The sequence below is a fragment of the Heloderma suspectum genome, chromosome 5 (genome assembly GCF_057233095.1).
Source record: "Heloderma suspectum isolate Gila_16-S chromosome 5, 16-S_ref, whole genome shotgun sequence".
Lineage (NCBI taxonomy): Eukaryota > Metazoa > Chordata > Lepidosauria > Squamata > Helodermatidae > Heloderma > Heloderma suspectum.
In genome coordinates, this window is record NC_139462.1 from 73598640 (window position 1) to 73623593 (window position 24954).

General features: G+C 41.6%; 1 protein-coding gene across 3 annotated transcripts in view; it reads left to right on the forward strand.

The window, feature by feature from the left end:
* The window catches only part of KLHL2 (kelch like family member 2), a 69764-nt gene that overhangs the window by 10792 nt on the left and 34018 nt on the right, over positions 1 to 24954 (forward strand). For 2 of the 3 annotated variants that reach the window (XM_084856392.1, XM_084856393.1), the window contains exons 2-5: positions 1876 to 2001; positions 3940 to 4046; positions 6462 to 6583; positions 19803 to 19965. In XM_084856392.1, the coding sequence (XP_084712518.1) occupies positions 1876 to 2001; positions 3940 to 4046; positions 6462 to 6583; positions 19803 to 19965 (518 nt within the window). The remainder of the gene's footprint in view (positions 1 to 1875; positions 2002 to 3939; positions 4047 to 6461; positions 6584 to 19802; positions 19966 to 24954) is intronic. The other variant, XM_084856394.1, reaches the window with a different exon arrangement.

The following is a 24954-nucleotide window of genomic DNA, read 5'->3' on the forward strand; positions in this document are numbered from 1 at the left end:
TCTGTGTCTGGATATTGTAGTGCTGCTTTGATTAGAAAGACACTTAGCTAATAATAACTAAGTTATTTGGTGGGATCCAAAGGATAGCATGTGCTGGGACTTCTGTGGGCTTTCTCTTCTCCACTGCACCATGTAGCATTTGGCTGAAGAACTGTTTCCAAAAGCCAGGGTACAGCATGAGGATCTGTGTTTAGAAGTACACATTGGGGAAGCAGTGGAGTGTGTACCTGTACTAAGGCACGCACACACTAGAATGTTTTGATCCACTCCTTATTAAGCATCGTGTAGGATTTTATTAAAATCCTATTATTTATTAAAATTTATTTTTAAATTTATTAATTTAAATTAATTTAAATTATTTATTAAAAATTATAATCTTAATTTTAGGGGCCACGGTGGCTTAGTGGTTAAGACGCTGAACTGCAGACTGGAAGGTTGGCAGGTCAGCATTTCGAGACCCGAGTGCTGCGTGACGGAGTGAGCTCCTGTCTTCAGTCCCATCTTCTGCCAACCTAGCAGTTCGAAAGCAAGAAATTGCAAGTAGATAAATAGGTACCGCCTCGGCGGGAAAGGTAACAGCGTTCCGTGCACCTCGGTGTTCAGTCATGCCGGCCACATGACCACGGAAGCGTCTTCGGACAGCGCTGGCTCTTCGGCTTAGAAACGGGGATGAGCACCACACCCTAGAGTCGGACACGACTGGTTGGGGACACCTTTACCTTTAGGATTTTAAAGTGGATGGGGCCCCTTCTAGAATTGGCATAATTTAAGAAAAGTACACACCTCAAAAAGCATAAGGGATAGGAAGAGAAAAAGTGATCAAACTCCAGGAAATTCAGATACTCTCCCTTTGTGTAACAAAGTTGTTGGTATATAGAGGCAATTTCCTTGGAAGAACCAGCATGAGAGACTTTAGTTAATTAGAGGTTTTGTGATAAATGGCAATGATGCCTAATAAAGCTGGCAAGAATGATGCCTTGGGCTGATCTGCTTTCCAGATATTCCTTCCCTTTTATCTATTTGGGTGCATGGACACAGATATTTGAAAGAAGACTCTGCATTTGTTGACTTAAGTGTTTTCTACCACTGATTGTTCAAAGGACAAACCAATACTGGTAAATCACATGGTAGCAAGACACTGTGGAATAATGCCTGTGCTTGCCTCTCCACTCTGACCATTTGCTTTTGAGAAATTACTAAAATGATGAGTTTGGTTTCAGAGCAGTTCTGTTTGATCAAATAAAATATTTTCAGTGATTGGTCTTGCCATCTCTATTGGCAGGTGGCGGGGTGGTGGTGGTTGCCTGAATGAACTGCTTTGAAAAATATGATACTAGCACAATGACTGGTACATTTTAACTCTAGTGATTGTTTGCAGGTGTAGGTAAGTCTTGGTGTTGGGACTTTTTTTGGCTTACAGCTCCCATGATCCCGTATCATTGGCTATGCTGGCTAGGGCTGGTGGGAGCTGTAGGTCAAAACATCTGGAGAGTCACAAGTTGTCTACCCCGGGCTAAAGCGTACATCACCTTTTACCTCTTTCGCTGCATGCTGTTAGCACGTCTCCAGTGAGGATCCTTCCGTGTGGTGTTTTAAATGGGTGCTTATTGTGATCTTCCACCAATGTTTGAATCTGATTAAATATATTTAGTCTTGGGAGTCTTTCCATGCATGGATGTAAATTGCTTAGGGTTTGGGTTGTTTGTCCCAAGCATCAGGGGTATAGTCAAAGCAAAGTTCTGAAAGTGCATTTCACTTGTCTGACTTCCTCCTGGGAGTGTATAGGAGTTGCCGAACCATAAAAAGTAAGCCTTCAATCTGCGTTGGTGACAGACTCTCAAGGAGAGTTATTGAACTAGCCTTTCTCATTTGCAGATGTACCAAACTCTGCCAGCAGAAGCCTCTGGATCTGAAAGATGATAATACTGAAAAACACTGTCCTGTTACAGTGAATCCTTGGCATATGAAGAAAGCTTTCAAAGTTATGAACGAATTAAGAAGGTATTATTTCATTCTTGAAATACATGTACTCTCTTTGCTTATCTGGTTAATGATTTTCTGAAGTTACTTTACCTCTGTGATCGTTACCAATTTTGCAAATGACTATGTCATCTCTCTTGCTATTTCCTTGGTAATATGTACTACTTTGAACAGACCCAGAGAATAGATATCCCTACCTTCAAATGATTTTAATTCAGCCTGTGTCAGGGTAGGGCTTTAGGGAAAAGGTCAAGATATTGAGACTGTGTATGGTTCTGGTACAGTAATGAGAGCATTGGATTAATGTCTTTGAGAGGTGATTTCAAGGCTCACTTCTGCATTTACCTCATTGTGTGAAGCTAGACATGTTTGGTTCTCCATCTGCAAAATGGGAATAATGGTGACCTACCTCCAAGCCCGTTCAAATGTGCGAGAGGCTGTATGTGCATTGGGTGTGGGGAGCTGTACAGCCATGTGAGACTCCAGTGTTATATGGAGGCCTCCAAGGCAGAGGGCTTGAAATCTGTATTCCTTTTGCATCCGTGTGCTAGCTTAAGTTTTTTATTCTATATCAGCTGCTGCAGTGGCCTCTCAAATGAAATTGGTTTGAATTAACGCTTTGGTGTGCAGAGAATTCCCATTCTTTTATATGTGGGGAAAGGGATGGGGTTATGTGCCTAGGGATTTTCTGATGTATATGTAAAACAGATGTCTCAGGAAAAGAACAGGGAAACATGAATCTGTAGGGGTTTGATTGTGGATCTTTTAAAATTATATGTTCTGTTCTTCTACTAAAAGTATCCAGATAATGTGGTCTTCCATATAGACTGATACTGTGTATTTAGGGTATGAGCCTCCCTTGTACTCTGATTCTGGAGTGGGATTACCTGGGTGCAGGATTCAGCATGACCCACAGTGTGTGCTTCAGAATTTGAGATGTACTCAGAGTTAAGTATCACTGCTGTTTGCTGCTTAAATATGAGCAGGGCTGGCAGCAAATGCTGAGGAGCACAGAATGAATAGAGTTGTTATGTGCCACGTGACCTGCTCGGTGCCGCCGTCTGGTCACCCTTTGTATATAGAAGAGATGGGGGTGGCGCCATTTCGTCCTTGCCTCAGGCGGCAAAATGTTTTGTGCTGGTCTTGGCTATAAGTTAGTGTTGCTGATCCATTTTGGATCCTTATGAAATATAACCAGGTTTTATAATGAGACCTTCAGTAATTCTGGAAGCTAGAACATGTCTTTCCTGATGCATTTCAGGAGGAAATCTAGAGAACTGTTTTTTAAAAAAATCACCAAAACTCTGAAGTACGATGAGCCTTCAGTCTGAACATGGAAAATGCACCTTGCTTGATTGTTGGAGAAGGGAGCATATCCTTTAATTATGTGCCTTACCTTTCTGCTATACTTCTACTATGCAAACAAGCTTGTTCTGGTTTGGGGGCTTTAAACCATGTGACTAGGCTTTTTTCTTTTGTTTCTTTTTGCTACTTGTCACTGGACAATATTTTGAACCCTATCACAACGCATGATTACATTTGGACAATCCAGTAAGGATTGAAGGTTACTCTCTAGCAGGAGAAAATAAGTGACCAAGAAGCTAGCAGTGCTTCATAAAATGGAGGTAAAACTACTGGGGAACTTCAGATGCGATACAATACAAATGGGACAAGATAGGTGCAGTAATAGTGACATATCACTAGCAAGGGGAGCAGTAGGCATCTGAACTCTGGCTGTCCCCCACTTACTTTATAAGATTATGGGGGGTATGAAATTACAGAATTTGTGGGTTTTACCAAAGCTCCCTATACCTAAGCAATAGTCTTCAACAAACTGGTCAACAGTTATTCTTTTTAAAATATGTCTGAAAACCACCTTGAGAAGAATGAGTATGTTCTCTGTCTTGCAAATCATGTGTTATTTACAACTCTGTTTTTCTGCTGTCTTTTCCCATGTAGTCAAAACTTGCTGTGTGATGTTACGATAGTAGCTGAAGACATGGAAATTGCAGCTCATAGAGTTGTGTTAGCAGCTTGCAGCCCATACTTCCATGCCATGTTTACAGGTACCACATTTTCCTTATTGCTTGTTGCAGTTGAAACACAAATGGTCCATTTTGGAAGACATAACCAAGATATTTGGGAGGCTTTCCTCAATGATACACTCCCTCAATATCTGCAAGAACAAAGGGCAGGTCAAAATGTTTTAATAGTAAGTAAGTAATCAATCTTGGGGCTGGTTTACACATACATGTGCAACACCCAATGAATATGTAAACTATATCATCTTGAGTTGATACTAGAATATGACAGTTTTATCTGATGGCTCACTTATACATGCAAGATCACTTGATCATCTTCAGTGAGTAAAACATGCCTGCATGAATAGCTGATCTTCAAGGTCAAAAGACTGCAGTGAAAACAAATATAGAAATGCGGGTGGGAGGGAGTATTGAGGCACCAGTTATAATATTTGGAGATGGAAAATATTAACACACATGGAAGATGTGTGGCGGTCTGCCCATGTATACCAGCTGCTGGGGAACATGGGCGGGAGGGTGTTACTGCACTCATGTCCTCTTGCAGGTTCCTGGTCAACAGCTGGTTGGACACTGTGTAAACAGAATGCTGGACTAGATGGACCCTGGTCTGATCCAATAGGGCTCTTCTTATGTTCTTAAGATTTAATGGCTTTGGCATCTTATTGCTGGAGTGCATGTTCTAGTGTCTTTTTTTCATAGCTACACATGACAGCTGGACAGTAAATCTGGCCATATGTTTTCTATGCCAGCTGAATTTTTGCCTGTTCACGCTCCGCACTGACCATGCTGTGTGTTTAAGGGAGGAACGTCAGTGGCATTGCAGGATCCAAGAATAATTTACATTTGTGTTGTCAGGTCAGTTGCTTTAGTGGACTTCAGTGTGGCTTATGATAAATATTCAGTCACTCATCAGGAGAGTATTAATATTGAAGTTATGAATTAAGCCTCCCTTCTCTTTACGCTTTAGGAGTTCCTCTGTTTTAGATCAAGTCATCTGATATGTGCATTATTTTGATTTGAGTGTTCTCCTAAATGATATGGCTATAGATAATAAAAATTAAAATATGGGATCCTCATGCAACCTACGGATTATTCTGTCAACATACTGCTTTTGCCAAATGTATTTAGTTAAATCCTAGAGGGACCACTGATATGACAGGCTGTGAGTGTGGCTGAAAAACTTTTCTGATGGCCCTGCTCTCCCTTTACGCTCTGCCTCTTCTGTTTTATTCTGGAAAATTTCTTCTCCATCTTTGGGCCCCCAAGGCAGCTTCCCAACAAAAATACAATAAAATTGAAAGTTGAAAAATACAATAAAAATAGTGAAACAAAAACACATCGATCAAATCATTAAAAAAGCAACAACAGATGAGCATAAAACAACTGGATCAGTTTAAAAATGCAGTTCCACAGCTGTGTTATCGTCTGCCTGCCCTATCTTCCAGTGCCATTGAATGATTTGCTCTGATATCACAACAGGCTTTGCAGGCAGGAGTATCAACACCTGTTATGTGTAGGTAGATGTGGAGGGTTGGAGTTTGGCTCCAGCTCAGAAAGGGTATCCAAGAAAGGGGTGAGATACCAGGTCTATGTTACTTGGTGTTACTCTCAGCACCTGGCTAGTACTCAAGTTTAGAGAGAATTCCTTCCTTCCTTACTTTCCCTTGCTTGTAATTCTATCCCGTATTGCCAGTGGCTCTGGGGCTGTGCTCTGGATTGTAAGAGCTGCCGTGGAGCAGCACTCATTAAATATGCATTGGACTTTTGCACTCTGAGTGGCACTGGATTTTCTGGTCTCGAAGACTTGTTCTGAGTCCTCTTTTGTCAACATTTATCCTGGCACTGCAGATGGCCTTTCTGATCAGTTGTCCAGCCTCCACAAGCTGGTACGCTGTTTCCCCTTTCTTCTGAATAGAGGTGAAATGGTTTTGAGGGAGGATGAGTCGAGTGTTGCTAATCTTAATCCTCTTGTATGGTGCTGGAATTTTCTAGGACAGTTTGTACTGGTATCACTTAAACTTATTAAAATTGTTCCTATCAAGTTGCTGATGTGCTCCTGAGCTTGTGAATACTTCACTTTGTCTTCCTTGCCACGTGGGATTATCACATAGAACTGACTTATGTGCCCATGCAGATTCTAGCCCTGGAATAATGAGTGGATTTAGAAGCTTGATGAGTACCCAAGTTTTTGAAAGATTTATGCATCCCCAGCAGGAGGTGTAGCTCAACTTGATCTTTGCTCCTTAATTCAAATATTTTTCCAGTACTGCATGATTCTTGGGAGGTGGGCCTGTCTGTTTTCTTTCTCTTGGAGGAAATGGGGAGCTGGATGTTTGTGCTAGCTGATAAAGCCGCCTGTGATAAACTGCAGCATGTTGATGCCAATTGCCAGTATCTGATTAGATTAAATTAACAGATTTATACAATTGTGTATTATAGGTGAAATGAGCGAGAGTCAGGCCAAGAGAGTTCGAATAAAGGAAGTTGATGGCTGGACCCTTAAGATGCTCATTGAATATGTTTACACTGGGGAAATTCAGGTTACGGAAGAAAATGTACAGGTGAGTGGGAGGATTCTGTTGGCTCATCCTGTAATGGTATGCATGATGACACAAACAATAAGGCAAACTTCTTTCCCCCATGAGGGTAATGACATTTATTTTTAGCAACTTAGTCACAAGAAGGATATATGCATTTTAATAGTAATTGCATGATCTTGTGGCACTGCTTTCTTTAGTACAAAGTCATTGATACCTGATCTTGAACTTGTTTGCACTTTAAAGTCACCTGCTGTGTTATAGCCCTCAACAGGCTGTTTTGTTAATTGTGTAGCAAACGTAATCGCAAGCCCTGGAAAAGCTAGACAAAGCAATAGTTTGAAAGGGTCACATTTAAAAATATGCTGCATTCAGCTATAAATCACTGCTAATACTTGCAGGACTTTTTGGTGTAGCAAAGGTGCTAAGGCCTGTAGCCCAAATAACTTAGCGAAACATAAGCTCACCTGTATCATTCCTGCATCCTTCATGGAGTTGGAGAAGAGCTGATTTCATGCCTGATGCTGATGCCTTAGGTGGCTTTGTATGAAAGGGGCAAATGCAATAATTGCTTATTGGAAAAAGTGAGAGAAGATTACATTTGGAAATCACCAGGAAAATAATATTGGGCAAATATTTCCATGTGTTAAAAGATGATGTAAATCAGGCACTTTTCAATCTAGAGAACATAGTGAATACTGCAATTAGTCTATTATAATTAGAACTAGATTCTCTTAGAATAGGTATATTGAACCTCAGGCCCATCGTCCCATTCCAGCCCTACGTGGTTCTCCAAATGGCCACCCTGTCTTAGAATATAACTCTTTCTCTCTTTTCAATCAGGGTGACTTGTGCATAGACAAGAAAACAGCAGAAAGAAAAGCCTAAGAGGGGGTTTCTGAATACTGGAGGGACAGGAAAATACATATGTTTATGTTTTATTTCTTAAAGTTGCTTCCAACTCGAGCTGTAGGAATTAAGGCCTGTGCACGTATACTGCCTGTCAGTGAATGTTCGGAGGAGAGTAGATCATAGATAAAAGCACATATGTGGTGAGGGCTGGCGTTTACCCTGAAAGGAAGCAAGGGACCTGCTCTTTGCTTCCGCTCAGCATGGAGCCCAAAGGGAGAGGAGTGAATTGGCTAGAGAGGATACTGTGTGCCCTTAGGCATGAGTCAGTCCTCTGAGCCCAATTTCTTCTCGCCATAGGAACTGCTTAAGTTACAAGGCAGACTTTCCCCTTCACAGCTGAAAGGGTGAGGTGGCTAGAACCATGTTGGCTGAGGAGCCAGTGGGCAAAAGGAGAGGAATCCTTTAAGAAGTTGCAGGGAGTCAGGACAACAAGGGTGGGGATTGGCCTTAGAGATAATGCCTGTGCTCAAGCAGCTATTTTTGCTCCTAGTCCTTGCCTCCCTGTAGGGCCATGGGTGCACAAGCTTTTTGGCCTATAGGGGTACATTGGGTGTCCGTCAAGGGTGCCGGGGGCTGCACATGTGTGCTTGCATGGGTGGGCATACACTCTCAGACTTGGGAGAGGTTGGAGATAAGGGAAGTGCTTCCTTCACTAGCACTAGCTAGGGAAATCCCAGACTTTCCCTTGCTGGCGCTAAAAAGAAAAACTCTGTGTGGGGCCTTGGAAGCGGCTGTGGGTTGTGCACCCATGCCGTAGTGTCAGACTAGGGGTAAATGAGATGCATATTTCATTTTCAGGCTTCTCAGCTGAAGTGCTGCAGCTATGGATTGCTCTCCCCCCAGAAGCCTGACTGGTTCTGGCATATTTGGCCTTACTTTAGCACCAAGTTAAGATCTGGCTATGTACCCAAGTTTTGGGGTCATTGACTATAGCTCAGTTAATATTGTTTGGATTGTTGCTGATGATACTTGATTGGTCTTATGTTAAAGTTGTTTTTATTAATGTTCTCCACCTTGAGATCAATGGATATTTGGAGGGGGGAGGGGCTTAGAAATATTTTAATAAATATGTTGCTGAGTGTACATCTTATTGAAAGCCATGCAGTAGAGTGGGTATCTGCCTCTCTACAGACTATGAACATGTTTTACTGGTGTCTCACCAGTTGAGACATTTGCAGTGACTAAGTCTCAAAAGCCAAGTTAAATCAAAGTTTTACACAACAGTATTTAGCAACAGAATAGAGTGGGATGATATCAAAACCCACGATATTAATCTTGATTTTTAGCGTGATCATATTTTTAACAAAGAAGCTAAGATGACAAAGGGAAACAATCCCTGACTAAATGAAACCTAGAACCAATATAGAAGCCAGGAACAATCTATTACAATATATTCAACAATTTTTACTCAGTTTGCTATTACTTTATACATAACCAAATGTGTTAAAAAAACAAAATGTTTAAAATACGCTCCTTTGAATACATCGTTAATAAAATAATGTCCTTATTGCAAGGCAGAGAGAAATAAATCTAATCACCAATACACATGAGTAAGAATTCCAGTTGCCAGGTGTGTTCCAACTTTGTAGTCTTCAATGACATATAAATGTCAATTAGTGGATTAGCATCAGATTCTGCCTTGCTTAAATCAGGAATTATTTTCTTGAAACAGAATAATGCAAATGTAATTTTTTTAATGTATAAACCTTACTTGCAACCCCCCGCCATCTACCAATACAAGTATACTATGGGTTGGGCTACATAGAGGAATTCACTATCTTTCTTTAAACATACTTATAATGGAAAATCCTGTACTCTCCAGACTCCCCAAGTCTGGGCCAAAAGTTGATCTAATTGCAGTTCCCAAGCCTCCTTCACAGTGGATTTGGAAGGATGTGAGAGTACACATTTTATCTTGTTTGTACTCATCCCTGAAAGTGCCCATCGATATGCAATGTACATGTGGCAATTTTTAAATGATATGTAAATGAAATGTTGTGCATCGTACTTGCAGGCTTATGTACAGTGATGCCAACAAACCCTTAGCTGTGATGGCCCCTCATGTAATTACCATATCCTTTAAAATATTATTTTTGAACACCACCACTTACGTTTGTCTAGGCAGCTGCTGTGCTGACATATAACCACTGCATACGAATGGACCAGTGCATATTATTAGTACTTACTATGGAAATAATCTTTAGCTGCCATAATGTATATATGTAGTGCTGCTGCATGTGGGAGGGCTCATATCTAAATTGTTCCCTAGTCAATAGGCGGCCTAAAGATTCTGTTCTACTCACCTTCAGCCACAATCAACTGGCTTCCTTTTTAACAGTTACCAAAGATATAATTTGGGAAAATAAAACTTCCCAACTGAGAATCTATGCAGCATTAACAAAGAAGGACTTATTACTGTTGTGATCATGTTTCCTTAGTACTTGGAATCCTCCAGGGATTCTAGTACCCGGAAGGAGCTTCTTGGGAAACTTTATCCAAAGATACAATTTTACAGGTGGTGTTCTTAGTTTTTGTCCCTCTTTTATGATGTAGAAAGCTGCTTTATACTAGGTCAGACTATTCAGATAGCCCAGTACTGGCAGCACCTTTCCAGCACCTGTTATGAGACCCCCTTTTAACTGGAGTTATCGAGGACTGAACCTTGGACATTCTGCATGCAAAGCGTGTGCTATACCAGTGAACTGCGGCCCCTCCATCTGTTGTGTTTATGCTCAGCCTGAAGGATGGAAATTGTATAATTGTAGCAACTGTATTTCTTACAGCAGTACTGCAGCCTTAACAGAGCAGGATCACTTTTCCATTGACTTGATGCTACCACATCTTTACTAGTTGAGAAAGAAATGTGGTTACTATTGTAGCTCCATGTTTGTGCATCCCTAAGAATAAGAAACTTGTTGGCTTAAAAACTTACTAAAAACTCAGATGCCAAGTTCTTTAGTAATTTAAGGGATTTGGCTTTCACTCTGTAAATGCTGGTTTCTCACCTTCCTAACCTTGCTGTGATCAGTGTTCAGCGCATGTAATATCATTACATGTTGACAAACTGCTGTGTTCAGTCATAGTGGAGACCTTCATTGAGTGATATTGTCAACTATTCTTTTTAAAAGGAAGTTCTTCTTTGTTGCTGTTTAAAGTCCTCATTCAGCTTTAGATGCTGTTATCAGTCTGTTTCCTGAACATTGACCTAGATGTCACTATATTCTAATGCAATGTTGATAATAGCAACTGGGGGAAATCTAGCAGAAGTAAAAACTAGGGCTACAGATATTTGTGTCCAGTATCACCTGATGTTTGCAGCTAACCTTAAAATCTCCCAAGAAGAGATTTTACTCTTCTAAGATGCTGGCTTATACTATTTATGCTCAATAATTATTCAGCTGCCCTATTCATGGAACTGTGAGTTCGATATGACTACAGTCATCTGCAGGCCAAAGCTGAAATAAATAGAATTCTTAGTTGCTGATATTAACAGAGGTGTATAACTCTGTGTTGTATGTTTAGGGCTGAGGCAATAAATGAAGCATGTTCTGTGAAAACAATTTCACACATCCATGCTGCTATTTTGGGGGACGGAAGGTCTGGGCAACAGGAAGAAAAGTGCATCCATTGAGAGTGAGGGCAGGAAGAATCTTCCTCATTCTGACAGTGGTGTCAGACCATATTCAGAGTGGTGGTAATTGTAAAGGAGTGACGATTATCTAGACCCATTTCAGTCGGGCTTGGGCATGGGACAGAAACGGCCTTGGTCGCCTTGATAGATGATATGAGGAGGGCTCTGGATAGGGGTGAATGCTCCTTCCTTGTTCTCCTCGACCTCTCAGCGGCTTTTGATACCGTTGACCAAGGTATCCTCCTGGACCGCCTGGGCATTGGAGACACCGTATTGCGGTGGTTCCGGTCCTTCCTCTCCAGCAGGTACCAGAGGGTAGCACTAGGAGAGGAGGTTTCGGACCCGTGGCCACTTACTTGTGGGGTGCCACAGGGTTCCATCCTCTCCCCGATGCTATTTAACATCTATGTGAAGCCACTGGGGGCTATCATCAGGAGGTTTGGGGTGCGGTGTCATCAATATGCGGATGACACGCAGCTCTACCTCTCATTCAAATCTTCACCAAGGTTGGCCGTAGAATCCCTGTCCAAATGTCTGGAGACGGTGAGTGGCTGGATGGGGAGGAATAAGCTGAAGCTGAACCCTGACAAGACTGAGGTACTTTTGGTGGGAGACAAGAGGAGGTTGGGGGATGTTGACCTGGTGTTGAATGGGGTACGGCTACCCTTGAAAGACCAGGTCTGCAACCTGGGGGTCATTTTGGACTCCCAGCTGTCCATGGAGGCTCAGGTGTCAGCTGTGAGCCGGACAGCGCTGTATCAACTCCTTCTGATACGGCGGTTGTGCCCCTTCCTTCCCGACCATCTGCTCCCATTGGTAGTACATGCCCTGGTCTCCTCTCGTTTAGACTACTGTAATGCGCTCTACGTGGGGTTACCTGTGAAGACGGTTCGGAAGCTGCAGCTGGTACAGAACGCGGTGGCTCGCCTGATTAAAGGCAGCCGCCGGCGAGATCACATCACTCCAGTGCTGATGGAGTTGCACTGGTTACCAGTTGTTTTCCGGGCCAAATTCAACGTGTTGGTTTTGACCTTTAAAGCCCTATATGGTTCCGGCCCAGCCTATCTTAAGCAGCGCCTCCAGCAGCACCAGACGGGCCGCTTAACAAGATCAGCCTCGGATGGCCTTCTCTCTGTCCCATCAGCCAGGACAGCTAGATGGGTGGGGACGAGGGAGAGGGCCTTTTCTGTGGTGGCCCCCACTCTGTGGAACTCCCTCCCTAGGGAACTCCGCCATGCCCTCTCTTTAATGAGCTTCCACTGTGCATTAAAAACATGGTTGTTCAGGCAGGCATTTGGGGTGGGTTAGGGTATTTTAGAAAATGTTTTTATTGTAGAATTTTATTGTTTTAAACTGTTTTATTGTATGCTGTACATCGCCCAGGGTGGCTGGGTGATCAGCCAGATGGGCAATTAATAAATTTAATAATAAATAAAATAAATAAAGACGGTTGTAAGGTAGGTTGCTCTGCTCCACTCAGGTTTTGGGTGGGAGTTAAGGGTTAATAGTAAAAGGCATTCTGTTTTCATTAGAATGTCATGTTTTCTAATCAAGGAGCTGGCTGAGAAGATTTGCAGCCTTGGGGCACTTGGAAGGAGGGAGGCTTGCATTATCTCCTGACCAGCTAAGGCCTTTATCTTTATTCAAGGTCATAAACCATCTTGGACCGCCAAGTGGGGGAGCCACAGCTGGAAAATGCCACATCCTCATCCCTTGAAGAAGGGAGTGGGGGTGAATTGGAGAGTTGGGTTTGAAATGAAATAAAGCTTAGGGAGAATCTCCAGCCTTTAGTCTTTTGGTTTCCATTCAGTCTGGTGGAAGGTCTGGGTTGCTGGCTATGTCTCAAAAGACCGTACTTGGAGTAAGTAGTCAGGCTAGCTAGTTTTATTGTTTTACCTTATTGGGTCTCCAATCAAGGGTTTGGTTTTTGTGTTTCCTTTCTGTATTTTTCAATGCTCTTCCTATTCCCTTACCCCGAACTTATAAATAAACTTTCTGCCTCTTAATTTGTGCTGCTAATTCTTTCAGTGGCTCAGTGCTAAATCCAGCAGGGCTATTGCCTAGGGATACCTGGCTCTGGGTGCTGGGACATTACAGAGATTTCCTTTAAGTCTCAGGTGTAAGGAGACCTGTGGAGATGGTGGCAGTGGGAAAGCATGGTGGCTAGAGCCACCATGTCCAGTCTACCTTTAGAGTAATGCTTCCTGCTTTCATTCTTACTTGGCTGCATAATGATGTGACATCACTGACTATGTAGTTGGTTGGGATTGCCTCAAAAAAGTGGTGCCAAAGGTCTAGATCAGTGACTGTCATACCAACTAAGCAGAAGATTTATCTTTTTTGTTTTCATTGATGTTTCTGAATCAATACCTTTCTATTTGTATATTGTCCTCACCTACAGTTTCAAAAATTAAGATTTTTGAATTGGGAATAATTAAAGGTCTCTTCAGTTACAGCTATGTCTGGCACTGAAGTTCTGCAACTAAACCCTTTGTCGCTAGTACTCAAAAGACACAACATTGTAGCAAGTCACCAAGGTTCATTAGATGTGAAGAATGTCTTGGCTTGAGCTCCATCCCAACAGGCATTATGTGGTTCTTGTTGCTGAGGCTGCAAGGTCTCAATGGGAAGTCTTGGAAGGAAGCGATAGCCCTGCTCTGCAAGACAGCTGAGCTTCTTGTAAAGCCCCACAGGCGGCTGCTAATATGTGTCACCGTGGAATTTAGTGAGATTTTAATGTGGGAAAGCTATACATGCATGGTGCACACTGCAACACAAAGAGGCACAGCTGCAGGTACAGAAACCCGAGGACTGCAGCTAAAAATGCCCCCCCCCACCTTATTCCACTTGCAGATAATAGATTGGGCAGTCTGTTCCATTTGTAAAGACATGCGATTTATACTCCTCCCTCATTTTCAAATTGTGGTGTAAATGTCCTTTGTTCGCAATCTGGAACAAGCGTGATAGAGGACTGTTGCCACTCTGGAAGGTAGAGTGACTTCATTATATACAGTGCTCTAAAAATAGCTGCTATCTGTTACTGAGGTATATAAATGGTGTGTGTAATAGCAGTGATCTAATGATCTCTTGCACTGCAGATCACGTTCTACTTCCTGTTGTTAGGTATGACTTGCCAGTATCTTTCAGCTCGTTATCTAGTACAGCATGTAGCATTGCTAACAACCTGTTTGGCCAAATGTTCACTAAGCGCTACAAAATGTCTCAAGCTGTTGAGTAGTCACACTTATCTGCAGCAATAAGGATTTTTAACAACTATTATCTTGCTGGGTTTAAAAATCTTTAACTGTTGGGATGGGCCTGACAGTGGCATAGATTAAACCATTGCAAGGAGCGCCATGCTACTTTCAATGAACACCAGTTTCTTTACCTTTGAAAGTGGCTTTTCGCATACATTTGGAGCTTCCTTGCTAGAGCCTGGGCTGATTCAGTGCAGTCAGTGGCTGCTCTGAGGCTCCCTGGATCTGCTAGGCTGAGCTGCAGTTTAACACCAGTGTTAAATTATTAGGAGTGGCCTGTGGGGAGGAAGATGTGGCAGGATGGGATCACCTTTGAGAACCTAAAACAGTTTCTGGTAGCTTGTATTTTTATGGGAGCATTTGAACTACAGTATGCCATGAACTCAGTGACTTACAAGTAATGCTTCCATGCCATTCGTTTTGTCACTTTAAAAACATACTGGGTTCAATCCTGTCTAAATTAGCTGCCTTAACTAACTAATTTCAATGGGAGCTAAGCGTAACTCATTTAGTCTGGATCCATCTTGTTGTTGCTATTATTATTTAGAGATCAGTACCCCACCTTTCAACAAAATACCCAGGGTGGCTCACAAAATTTCAGAAGGCAGTAAAACAAATTAAACCACACACAACAAAAACATACAAAAATATACTAAAATATACTAAAAACAATAAAATCAAGGGGGGCAGCATACACAGTTACTGCAGCCTAGATAAAACAGAACTAGATGACAAGGGCCATAGGAAATATCAGATCTCCCCCTCCGAAGTCCCAGGGAGAGCTCTGCTGTCTAAAGAGGAGATCCAAGCTCAGACCACCCATCCTGTGGAAGTATCTGCAGTACTCACCTTCCCAGTGTCAGGGCAAGGTGAAAAGGGGGGCGGATCAGGATATGGTGTGGGCAGAAGGGGATAGCCTTGGATGCACAGGATCAAAAGCCTTCCCAATCCCTGAACATGCCATCAATATGTGAAAATTCATGGCAGCCCTAGGGTTGGCATAAATAATTTTGCCCTTGCTTGCAATACCAGGGACGTAGTTAAGAAAAAAAAGTAACACTGGACAGAATGGAGAACATCATTTCTTCACTTCCGCCCTGCCAGCAGGAGGCTGGAAAGGCTTTAGATATGTTAGATATTCCAATCTCAGTGTTCCAGCTGAGGAACTACAATTGGCCTGCAGATCAAATGTCAAAATCTGAGAAAATGAAAAGCTGTTTGCCTATTGCTGAAATGACAGTGGGATAGGCACTGGGAAGAGCATTTCACAATTGTGGCAGCACCATTAAGGAGGCACTTTCCCTGGTAGCCTGCTGGTGTAACTCAGATGGTGGGGGACCTGGGAGAGGAGGATATAAGCTTCCCACCCTCCCCCATTTTCATCCTGAAATTCCAGTCCCCCCGCTCCATTGGAATCAATGGAAACTTTTCTTTTTTTAAGCTCCCCACCCCCACTGCCCACCAGTGTGGGTGGAATTTCTTGAAACAAATGCATGGGGAGGAAGCTTACACCCTCCTCTCCCAAAGCACCATGGTCCAAATCAGAATTGGGGCCGTATGTGTTTGCAGGATAGATGGGGAGCCCATGTCAGCTATGCATGATTAAAGGAGTGTTTATTTTGGCCTACAGTGAACTGACAGAGCAAATGAGAAACAGCAATACTCCATACAATCAATTGAGTTTTTCTCACCAGAAAATAATACTTTTGCCTCTTGTCAGACACTGCTTACTAATAGTGCTATCCTTTGCATGTTTACTCAGAAGTAAGGCCCATTGAATTCAATGAAGCTTTATTCCCAAGTAAGTGTGTTTAGGATTGCAGCCTAAACACTGAATCAATGTTCCTCCAGCTGTGTAGTATCCAACACATTTACTTTGCATTAGTCTAAATTCTTGGAGCCATTGCAGATATCAAGAGTGGGGTCATGGGGGGTAAGCAGGCAGTTCTGCAGACACACCTTGTGAAATATAAATGCCAAGCATGCCCTGAATCAAGGTATTTTATGAGAGTATCAACAATAGAAGTATTTTGCAAAGTAATTTATGCAGCCAACCCGGTGCCTTCCAGATGTATTAGATTATACCCCCTATCATCTCAACCCAGCAGGCTATTTGGCATGCTGGGAGTTGTAGTCCAACACATTTAGAGGGCGCTACATTGGGAAAGGCTGAAATACACTACATGGAAGTGGCACAATAAATTTGCTGTGTTCAGCCTTGGAGCCTGTAGGTGAAAGTAGTCCTTGGCAAGACCCTAGAGCCATCCCTTACCATTGGGTATGCTGGCTAGAGCTGATGGGAGTTGTAGGCCAACAACCTCTGGAGCGCCACATGTTCTCCACTTGTGTCCTAGAGCATGCAGTCCATTTGTAAAGAGCTCCCACATGTATAGATAACAACTTCTGCCTGAAAAATGCATCCCAGTGGGGTTCTTAATTAGTGCTTGCATGTGTTTTAGACATAAGGTGGAGTAGTTACTCTGTGTATAGAAGTTTGGATCTTTTATTTTGCATTCTTAACCCCACTCCTAAAAACTGTAGTAGTGTGTGCCCAGTAGAGCTGTGTGTAAATGGTCTCTCAAAGTTATCCAGCGTATTTGTGGGCAGAGAAATTGGGGGGACAATTCCACTGAATTTTTTCTAGGGGAGGAGAAATTCTCCAGCAGTTTCTTACAGATAGGGCTCACTAATGGCAGGGGTTGTAGCACAGCTTCTTTCTTTTGTCCTAAGGATTTTTGGTTTATTGCACTGCTCCTGCAAGTGGCAACAGCATCAACTATGTTGAGGCTTCCACTTTTCTGAGGCAGAATTTTAAATTTCTTTTGGCTGTTGAGCTTACCTAATCACTGTGAGGTGGCTGAGAGTGCTGTGTGTGTTTTCTCTCTGTTATTACACATCTTTCTGTTGCTCTGCAGCCTCCCAGGCCACCTGCACTTCCTGAACTGAAAAAGCCCCATGAGGGGAATTGCCTCATGATGTCCTCCTCGTGATAGCTTTCATTGAAGTGTAGGAAGCCGAGGAGGCTACAGGCTGCCACAGAGATTATTGTACAATGACAGACAGGGCACTCATGCACACTCCTCAGCCACCTCATAAGTAAGGTAAGCACAAGAACCCCAAACCGAACCCATGAGAATTTCTCCAAAATTTTCTCTCCTTTGGATTTCTTTACAAAAGTAATTTCTATCAAATTGAACGAGAGTAGTAAAAAAATGTGGGAGACATTTTCAGCACAGCGCTATTTTTAGACAGAGTCCACTGTTTTAAAACATACTGATGCCAGTCTCTTGAACTAATGCCAGAGGATTGCATGCAACATGGCACAAGCCCAGGTTTAAAATGTTTGTTGGGAAGGAGACAATGTGAAAATGTTATACAGGGTTACATGCTCAGTGTATAATACTTGGTTTTCAAGCAGAGCTGAAAGCTGATTGCTAAAAGGTTGTGTTTTAGAAGACATTATGCAAGATACTTGTAGTGAATTGTTCTTAAAATCATTTACATCTGAAATGAATGAGTGCTAATAATTTTCTTGGGTGCAATGTAAAGTGTTAGCTTTTAGCTTTGTGTTACAGATGTCAAAATGTATTTTTAGCTTTCTCCAATGCCACCCACCCACCACTACAGCTGTTTATCTTGACTCATGCTTTCTTGAAAGACAGGTGGTACAAGTCTAAAGTATTTCTGCTTGAGGCAATTTCTGCTGTTCTGTGTTGGTTCACTGAACCCATTGGAACCTGGAAGCATCATCTTTAATATATCACTGTCTGAGTGAAATTGAATAAGGGCTAGGTAACTAGCAGTACCTGTTCTCTGAAAGGTGTTTCTGTTAAAAACTAGCAATCCTTGGTCCTGTATTTGAATTTGCAAATACAACATGCAAATATTGGCAGCAGTACAGATCAGCAGAGTTTGTGTACAAGGAAACCAGTTTTGTGCAGTAGGTGGTGTGTGAAGATTTGGTGTAGATTCCAATTCCTGCTTGGACAGCCCTGAGATCATCCAAAAAATAACAATGCATGTTTTCCCCATTTTGGTATGAACATTTTAATAAATAGGAGTTGCATGCAAATGCACTCCATATTGTGAAAACCTAACGAGTGTAGCAAATCCCCATTTAACCTTGGGTGAATCCTCTAGGGCTTGTGACCCTATAACTGGGTGTCCTGAGGCTTGATAAGCGCATGATCTAACTTACTTCCCCTAACAGTCTGATCTGAGCACAGTAGTAATGGGAGGCTGTCAAACAGCTTTTCTAAGTGTGACTGCAATGCCATTTATTGGGATCATCATTTTAAAAGAATGTAGGTTTAACGATTTTTTATTTGTATGGACTCACGTTAAAGGCTTTTAGAAATGTTGAACAAAGCCATGTAAATGAAACAAGATAGGAAGAAGAAATCATGGCAAACAACCTTTCTTCCCTACCCGCCCCCATGGTGCTTTTCATAAGTTGCTATTAGAAGAAAATCAGTCAGTACTAAATTGCTTCTATTTTCATTGCACTGTTGCAGTGGATATTACTAGGTTCTCACAAATCAAAGTGAGTATGCAAGTAGAGGATTAGCATTCTTGGGCGGGGGGGGGGGGGAATTATTTTTAGTCCTATAAAATGTAAATAACTATTAAAGAAAACCAGGCTTTGAATGTCCTAAGATCAAATTGCCAGTTTCCAACCAAGCTCAAAATTTCTGCAAAATCATTTTATTATCCAATCTTTTCTATCTCAATGGTTATTTGAAAGATTTTGAATGGTACAATGAATGGTATGTTTGAGATTGACTTAATGGGTTGACTCCATCCAGTAGTAACTTGCATTCATGGAACACCAGTGAAACTTTTGTATCCTCTGGGAAGCTATGGCTAATGGCTACCAAAAAACCCAGGATTTGGAGCCATGATTTAAAGGTGGCTTCTGAATCTTAGTTTGTTTGGTAGTCATTAACCATTGTTTCACAGTTCAGACATAACAGATTGTTATGTCGGATTATTTCCCTGCTCACACTAAGGGAGAAGTGAAGTGAGAGCAAACGGGCTGTCAGAAGGTGCATAAAGTTTGCACCTTAGTAAGCCAGGATTTGATCATCTGAATCCAGTTTCTAGTTTAAGAGGCCAGATGAGTAACTGCTTTTTTGCAGTGATCCATTTCTTGGCAGCTAAACTAGATTCTAAAGCTAATGAGGCATATTAACAAGGAAGCATAAGATGAATAGAAATACCAGTTGTAAAATAACTTCCCCAGAATAGATTCTTCAATAGCAGTCTTCACAAAACACTAGTAAAGCAAGGAGGTGATTTTGAAATGCAGACCTCCATCAGTCATGGCCTCTCTGTAAATTCTAATACTACTTCTAATACATGTGCATTAGTTTTAAGGGTTTTTTCTCTTTTTTGTTGATAGTAACACTGACTGCATGAACTCACATAGTTTTGGTTATTGTAGGTACTTCTCCCGGCAGCTAGTTTGTTGCAGTTGCAGGATGTAAAGAAGAGTTGCTGTGATTTTCTGGAAACCCAGCTCCATCCTGTCAACTGTTTGGGCATTCGTGCTTTTGCTGACATGCATGCATGCACAGACCTCCTGAACAAGGCCAACACATATGCAGGCAAGTGCGAGACCAATTCTAAAAATAACTTAATCAGACTGTGGTTTTATTTATTTATTTATTTATTTATTGCATTTATACCCCGCCTTTTTTCCTCTTGCAAGGAACCCAAGGCGGCTTACATTATCCTCCTCTCCATTTTATCCTCACAACAACAACCCTGTGAGGTGGGTTGGGCTGAGAGTCTATGGCTGGCCCAAAGTCACCCAGTGAGCTTCCATGGCTGAATGGGGACTAGAACCCAGATCTCCCAGCTCCTAGTCCAATACTCTTGCCACTGCACCACACTGGCTCTCTAATGTATTTCTGTCTAATGTGGTAGCCTTTTAACATTGCATGCACAAAAATGGAATTTAAGCCACAATGTTGGGAAACAGATAATTCCTAAAACTGTCCTGACATTTTGTAGGCACAAGAAAAATTCAAGAAGCAGCTGGGAAACTGAATATATTTCAAAACCAGTACTGAAAACACACAAAAATGATAGGCACCCATATCAGATCTTTGTGTTCAGGCAACCAAGCACCTAGAATTTTCCATCCTGTCCAAAATATTGATAATGCAGTAATTATAGACAGAAATTTGTCAGTATACGATAGTTACTGTATAGAGAGCTTCGGCTATTGGGCGGTATAGAAATAAATAAATAAATTTACTATAATAGCTAACAAAAGGCAAGAACAACTGTAACCTTGTCAAGTCAGTATCTGTGTTTGGAAGAATGCACGTCTGTGTTACTATGAATTTTCACTACGCTTATACTTCTAAAGGCTTGCATGAATGGAAGTTTCTCTTCACTATGTTAGCCTATTTTTCTTTATTTTTTATGTGAATTAGTTATGTGAACCAGTTTTTAATACTTAAATGATGATCCCATTTAAGAGGCCAGTATTTAAGTAGTTATTTTATCAAACATAAAGAAACCAAAAACTCTTTCCCATGTTTTCTGGTGTACTTTAAACTCATGTACTCAGACAGCCATACTTTTACTGGTAAAATGGCTATAATATTTTAAATTAAGGATTTAGCGTTGGTGATAGCAATGGCCTTCCTTTGAGAAGATATTGCACAACAGTTTCAACCTCCTAATTTTGGGCCAAGAGGATAAAAATGAAATACAACCAGATTTTCTTTTAATCTGGATATTCACATCAGTAGGTATGTTCTGTGGGGATAGATGACAGGAACGGCTAAATTCAAGTATCATGGCCAAACTGTCATGCATACAGATTTCCATGAATCAGGAAGTGAAGGAGACAACTGTAGTTTGCCATGACACCTGAATTGGGCAAACGTCGATTACTGCTAATCATATACCTTGCCTGCAAACCAGAGGCCTGCTTCAGACCATGAGTGGTCACCATAGTTTACCTGATTTGGATGTTGTGGAAACTGTAGTTTGCCACAACATCCAAACAACATCCAGAGCCAAAAGTAGAGGCGTGAATTGGCATGCATTAGGGGGGAGATGGAGCATGCAAGCATATTCCTGACCTTTCTGAATTGAGCCAATGACTCGCCAAATGCATTGCTGTTGAGATGAGTGTATGGAGACTGATTTGATTCTTCATGGTGCTTTAATCTTGTTCCCCTTGTTTTGTTTCTCTTTGGGAATCTAGAGTACAGAAAGACCCCTTCAAGGGGGGAGAGCAGGGGGACTGTATTGATGGCCTGGAAGGAATTGCAGGGGAAACTGAAGATATCCCTCATTTACACAAACGCTGAGTCAGCACTTTGCACATCAGCTCAACATATTAACCACAACACCACGTTAGCTGTCATGTTGAAATCAACATGACAGCTGGTGTGGTCAATGTGTTGATGTTCTCATTTGATCTGCAAAAGCCTGAAATAGGTTTGTGGCATCTTCAGTATTTGACTGCATTGCAGACACTTCCACCTACTTTGGGAAGCTCCCCTCAAACACGTGCCACGACATTTGTTGTTCCCCATCTGCAATTCTAGTTGCTGACTTGGATCCAATACAGAATGCGTGTACAAATCGAGCTAGAATGGACTTCCAGGCTTTATTCTCAAATCCTAGAGACCATTTTAGGGGCATTATTGTGGGGGATTACAAATTATGCTCATTTTAATTTGTGTGTAAGTCCTCCCCCATAGCCTGCCTTATCCTGTGGATATTTCTGCCCATAATTAACTGTGTTAATTTATGAATAAAATGGACTGGGTTGGGAGGACAGCAAGAGGGCAAATCAGAATAATGAATTAAAATCTCAGTTACGGGAATCTTTTCCATTCTGTGCTGGATATGGCTGCACAATCTCCATCACCACAGTCAAGTGCGAACCACTTTAGTATGAACTGTGGCTGCTTCAGAACTCGGTAGCACCTTTAGTCTCATCAGATGCTGGCTGCATTCTTACTACTTATGGCAGCCATTCCCAATATGATACACTGGAGGTAATTGGCAAGGTCTTCTGTTGTATAGGGCATGTAATAACTGAAGTAATGTCCTGGTAGCAGATGGTAATGTTCTCTTGTGGAGTTGTCTTGCATAGACAGTGTTGTTGTTGTTGTTCAGTCGTTAAGTCATGTCCGACTCTTCGTGACCCCATGGACCATAGCACGCCAGGCCTTCCTGTCCTCCTCTCTCTCCCGGAGTGTGCTCAAGTTCATGTTCGTTGCATCAGTGATGCTATGCATAGACAGTGACCTACCTGTAAATGTAGAATTTTCTAAATATTCTTGAAATCCATGAAAAAGTCCTCAAATCCTAGCATTTCATCAAATCAGCCACTAACTACGACTTTTTTGGAGCAATAGCTTCTGTTGCTATGCTGTTCTAGCTTTGTTACTATGGTTTTTATTCTTGTACGTGGTACTTAAAACACAACTCAAAGAGATGAGATATTTGAGTCTCCTTTGCTGATTTTAGACCTTCTGCTTGCCTACTAAGTGGAGTCATGAGACTTAGATTATGGCAGTACTTAAGTACCAGTGGGATAAATCTTTGATATATTTATGGGATCTATAATGGAAAGATCCCATGACTGCCTTGTTGCCAAAGAGCAATTTCTTCCCCTACTCCAAAAGGCATTCAAATGTTATGGTGAAGAGAGTTTTGAACTTGATCTTCTCCCTTTTTGTAGTAGGATTTTACAGATTTAAGCCATTTTGTTCTGATACCAAGTAATACACCTTATTTATTTTTTATTTATTGCATTTATATCCCGCCTTTTTTCCTCTTGCAAGGAACCCAAGGCGGCTTACATTATCCTCCTCCTCTCCATTTTATCCTCACAACAACAACCCTGTGAGGTGGGTTGGGCTGAGAGTCTATGGCTGGCCCAAAGTCACCCAGTGAGCTTCCATGGCTGAGTGGGGACTAGAACCCGGATCTCCCAGCTCCCAGTCCAACACTAGCCACTATACCACACTCCTTATGTTTATGTCACTAGAGGGTATTGCCCAGAACGCAGTTACCCCTTGGTAGTTACCCCTTGAGAAATGGCAGTCACTTGAAAAGTGAAACAGTAGGATTGGGCATCTCTCTCAACATAATATCTGAAACTTATTTCTCTTTCTCTTTATCCCCTGGATTTCTGTAGAAAATTGGTCTCTGCTGCTATCGTGTGTGTGAGATAGATAGATAGATAGATAGATAGATAGATAGATAGATAGCTCGTGTGTGTATGCATATGTATATGTGTGTATTTGAGAGAGAGTGTCAGAGAATACTGCTTCCAAAGCTGCTCTTGCTAGATGGGTGCTTTTCTGTACTTCTCTTTTCACCTTGAGATTGAGTGTATGAGTTAGGTTCTTGGACCTTCCTTCTTTGACCAAGACTTCTGCTCGCTTCACATATCTGTGCCAGAAATCAAGACAGCAAGATGTTCTTGGTCATGGTTTCTGTGAGAAAGGGTAGGGAAGTGCATGAGATCTTGGTGACCAGATGTGGCTCTGCATGAATTAGACTTGTTGCAGCATTTTGAAATATAGAGAGGGTGAACTTGGTCCCTCAAAGATTAGTGACTGACTTTTGAAGCAGCCAAGGTGTAGAGCATCCTCCCTGGACTTCTTCCTGTTGTCCTCCCACCTCTACATCCCCACCCAGCAGCAGCTTGGATGAAATGCTGGGTGCTGGGGAAAGTACTAACAGTAATTATAGTACAGGAATCTTTGGATCCATTTTTTTTCTTTTATTGATACAAATATAAGTCCCCAGTTAAAATATAAGTAGTAAAGTACGTAAAAGTAATTAAAGCTATATTTCCTAAGCATTTCTTGCTGTCACAAAAGAGAGCATTGCTGAGTCCGTTTGGCGTCCCAAGACTTCTTTATAGAATTGTCTGGCAGTATCACAGGCAAGGAGCTTCAATATCAAGGAAGCTATTTAACCCCTGAATCAGAACATATGTATAGTTTCTAAAATACTACTTCACTGCCAGTATGTCAGCTGCCAATTGCTGTTTCATAAATCTAAGTTCACAGTCTTGACTTCTAAAAGAATCTTTGGTGATCAAAATACACATACAAAAACTTAAACATATACTTTCCAAGTTAGATACAATTAATTTTGATATATGTCTTTGGCAAAGCAATTTCTTACTCAAAGTTTACTAATTAAACCTAAGTACATAAATTTTTCTAGACATCTATATATCACATTTAATGCTTATACTTTACACAATATTTTTTGCTCATTAATTGATAAGAAAAATCTTTAGGTTCACTCTGACCCTGAATAACACAGTTTTAATATCTCTCCATTTTTTACATAATCCTTTTCATCTCTGGTGATGAGTTATAATTCAGCATTCTCTTTGGATATTATCCAAACCGCTTTGCCAGTTATATGTTGATAACAATTACCTAAAGTTCATTGTGAACGCACTTCGTATCTTCCCTGTTGGTACCAGCTACCTCCTTATTTATATAATTCTCTTGATTCCTAATTACCTTCTATGCAACATACTTAATTGCCTGGGGCTTGCAACTGCAAGACAAGGCAGCTTTTGTGCATGTGTG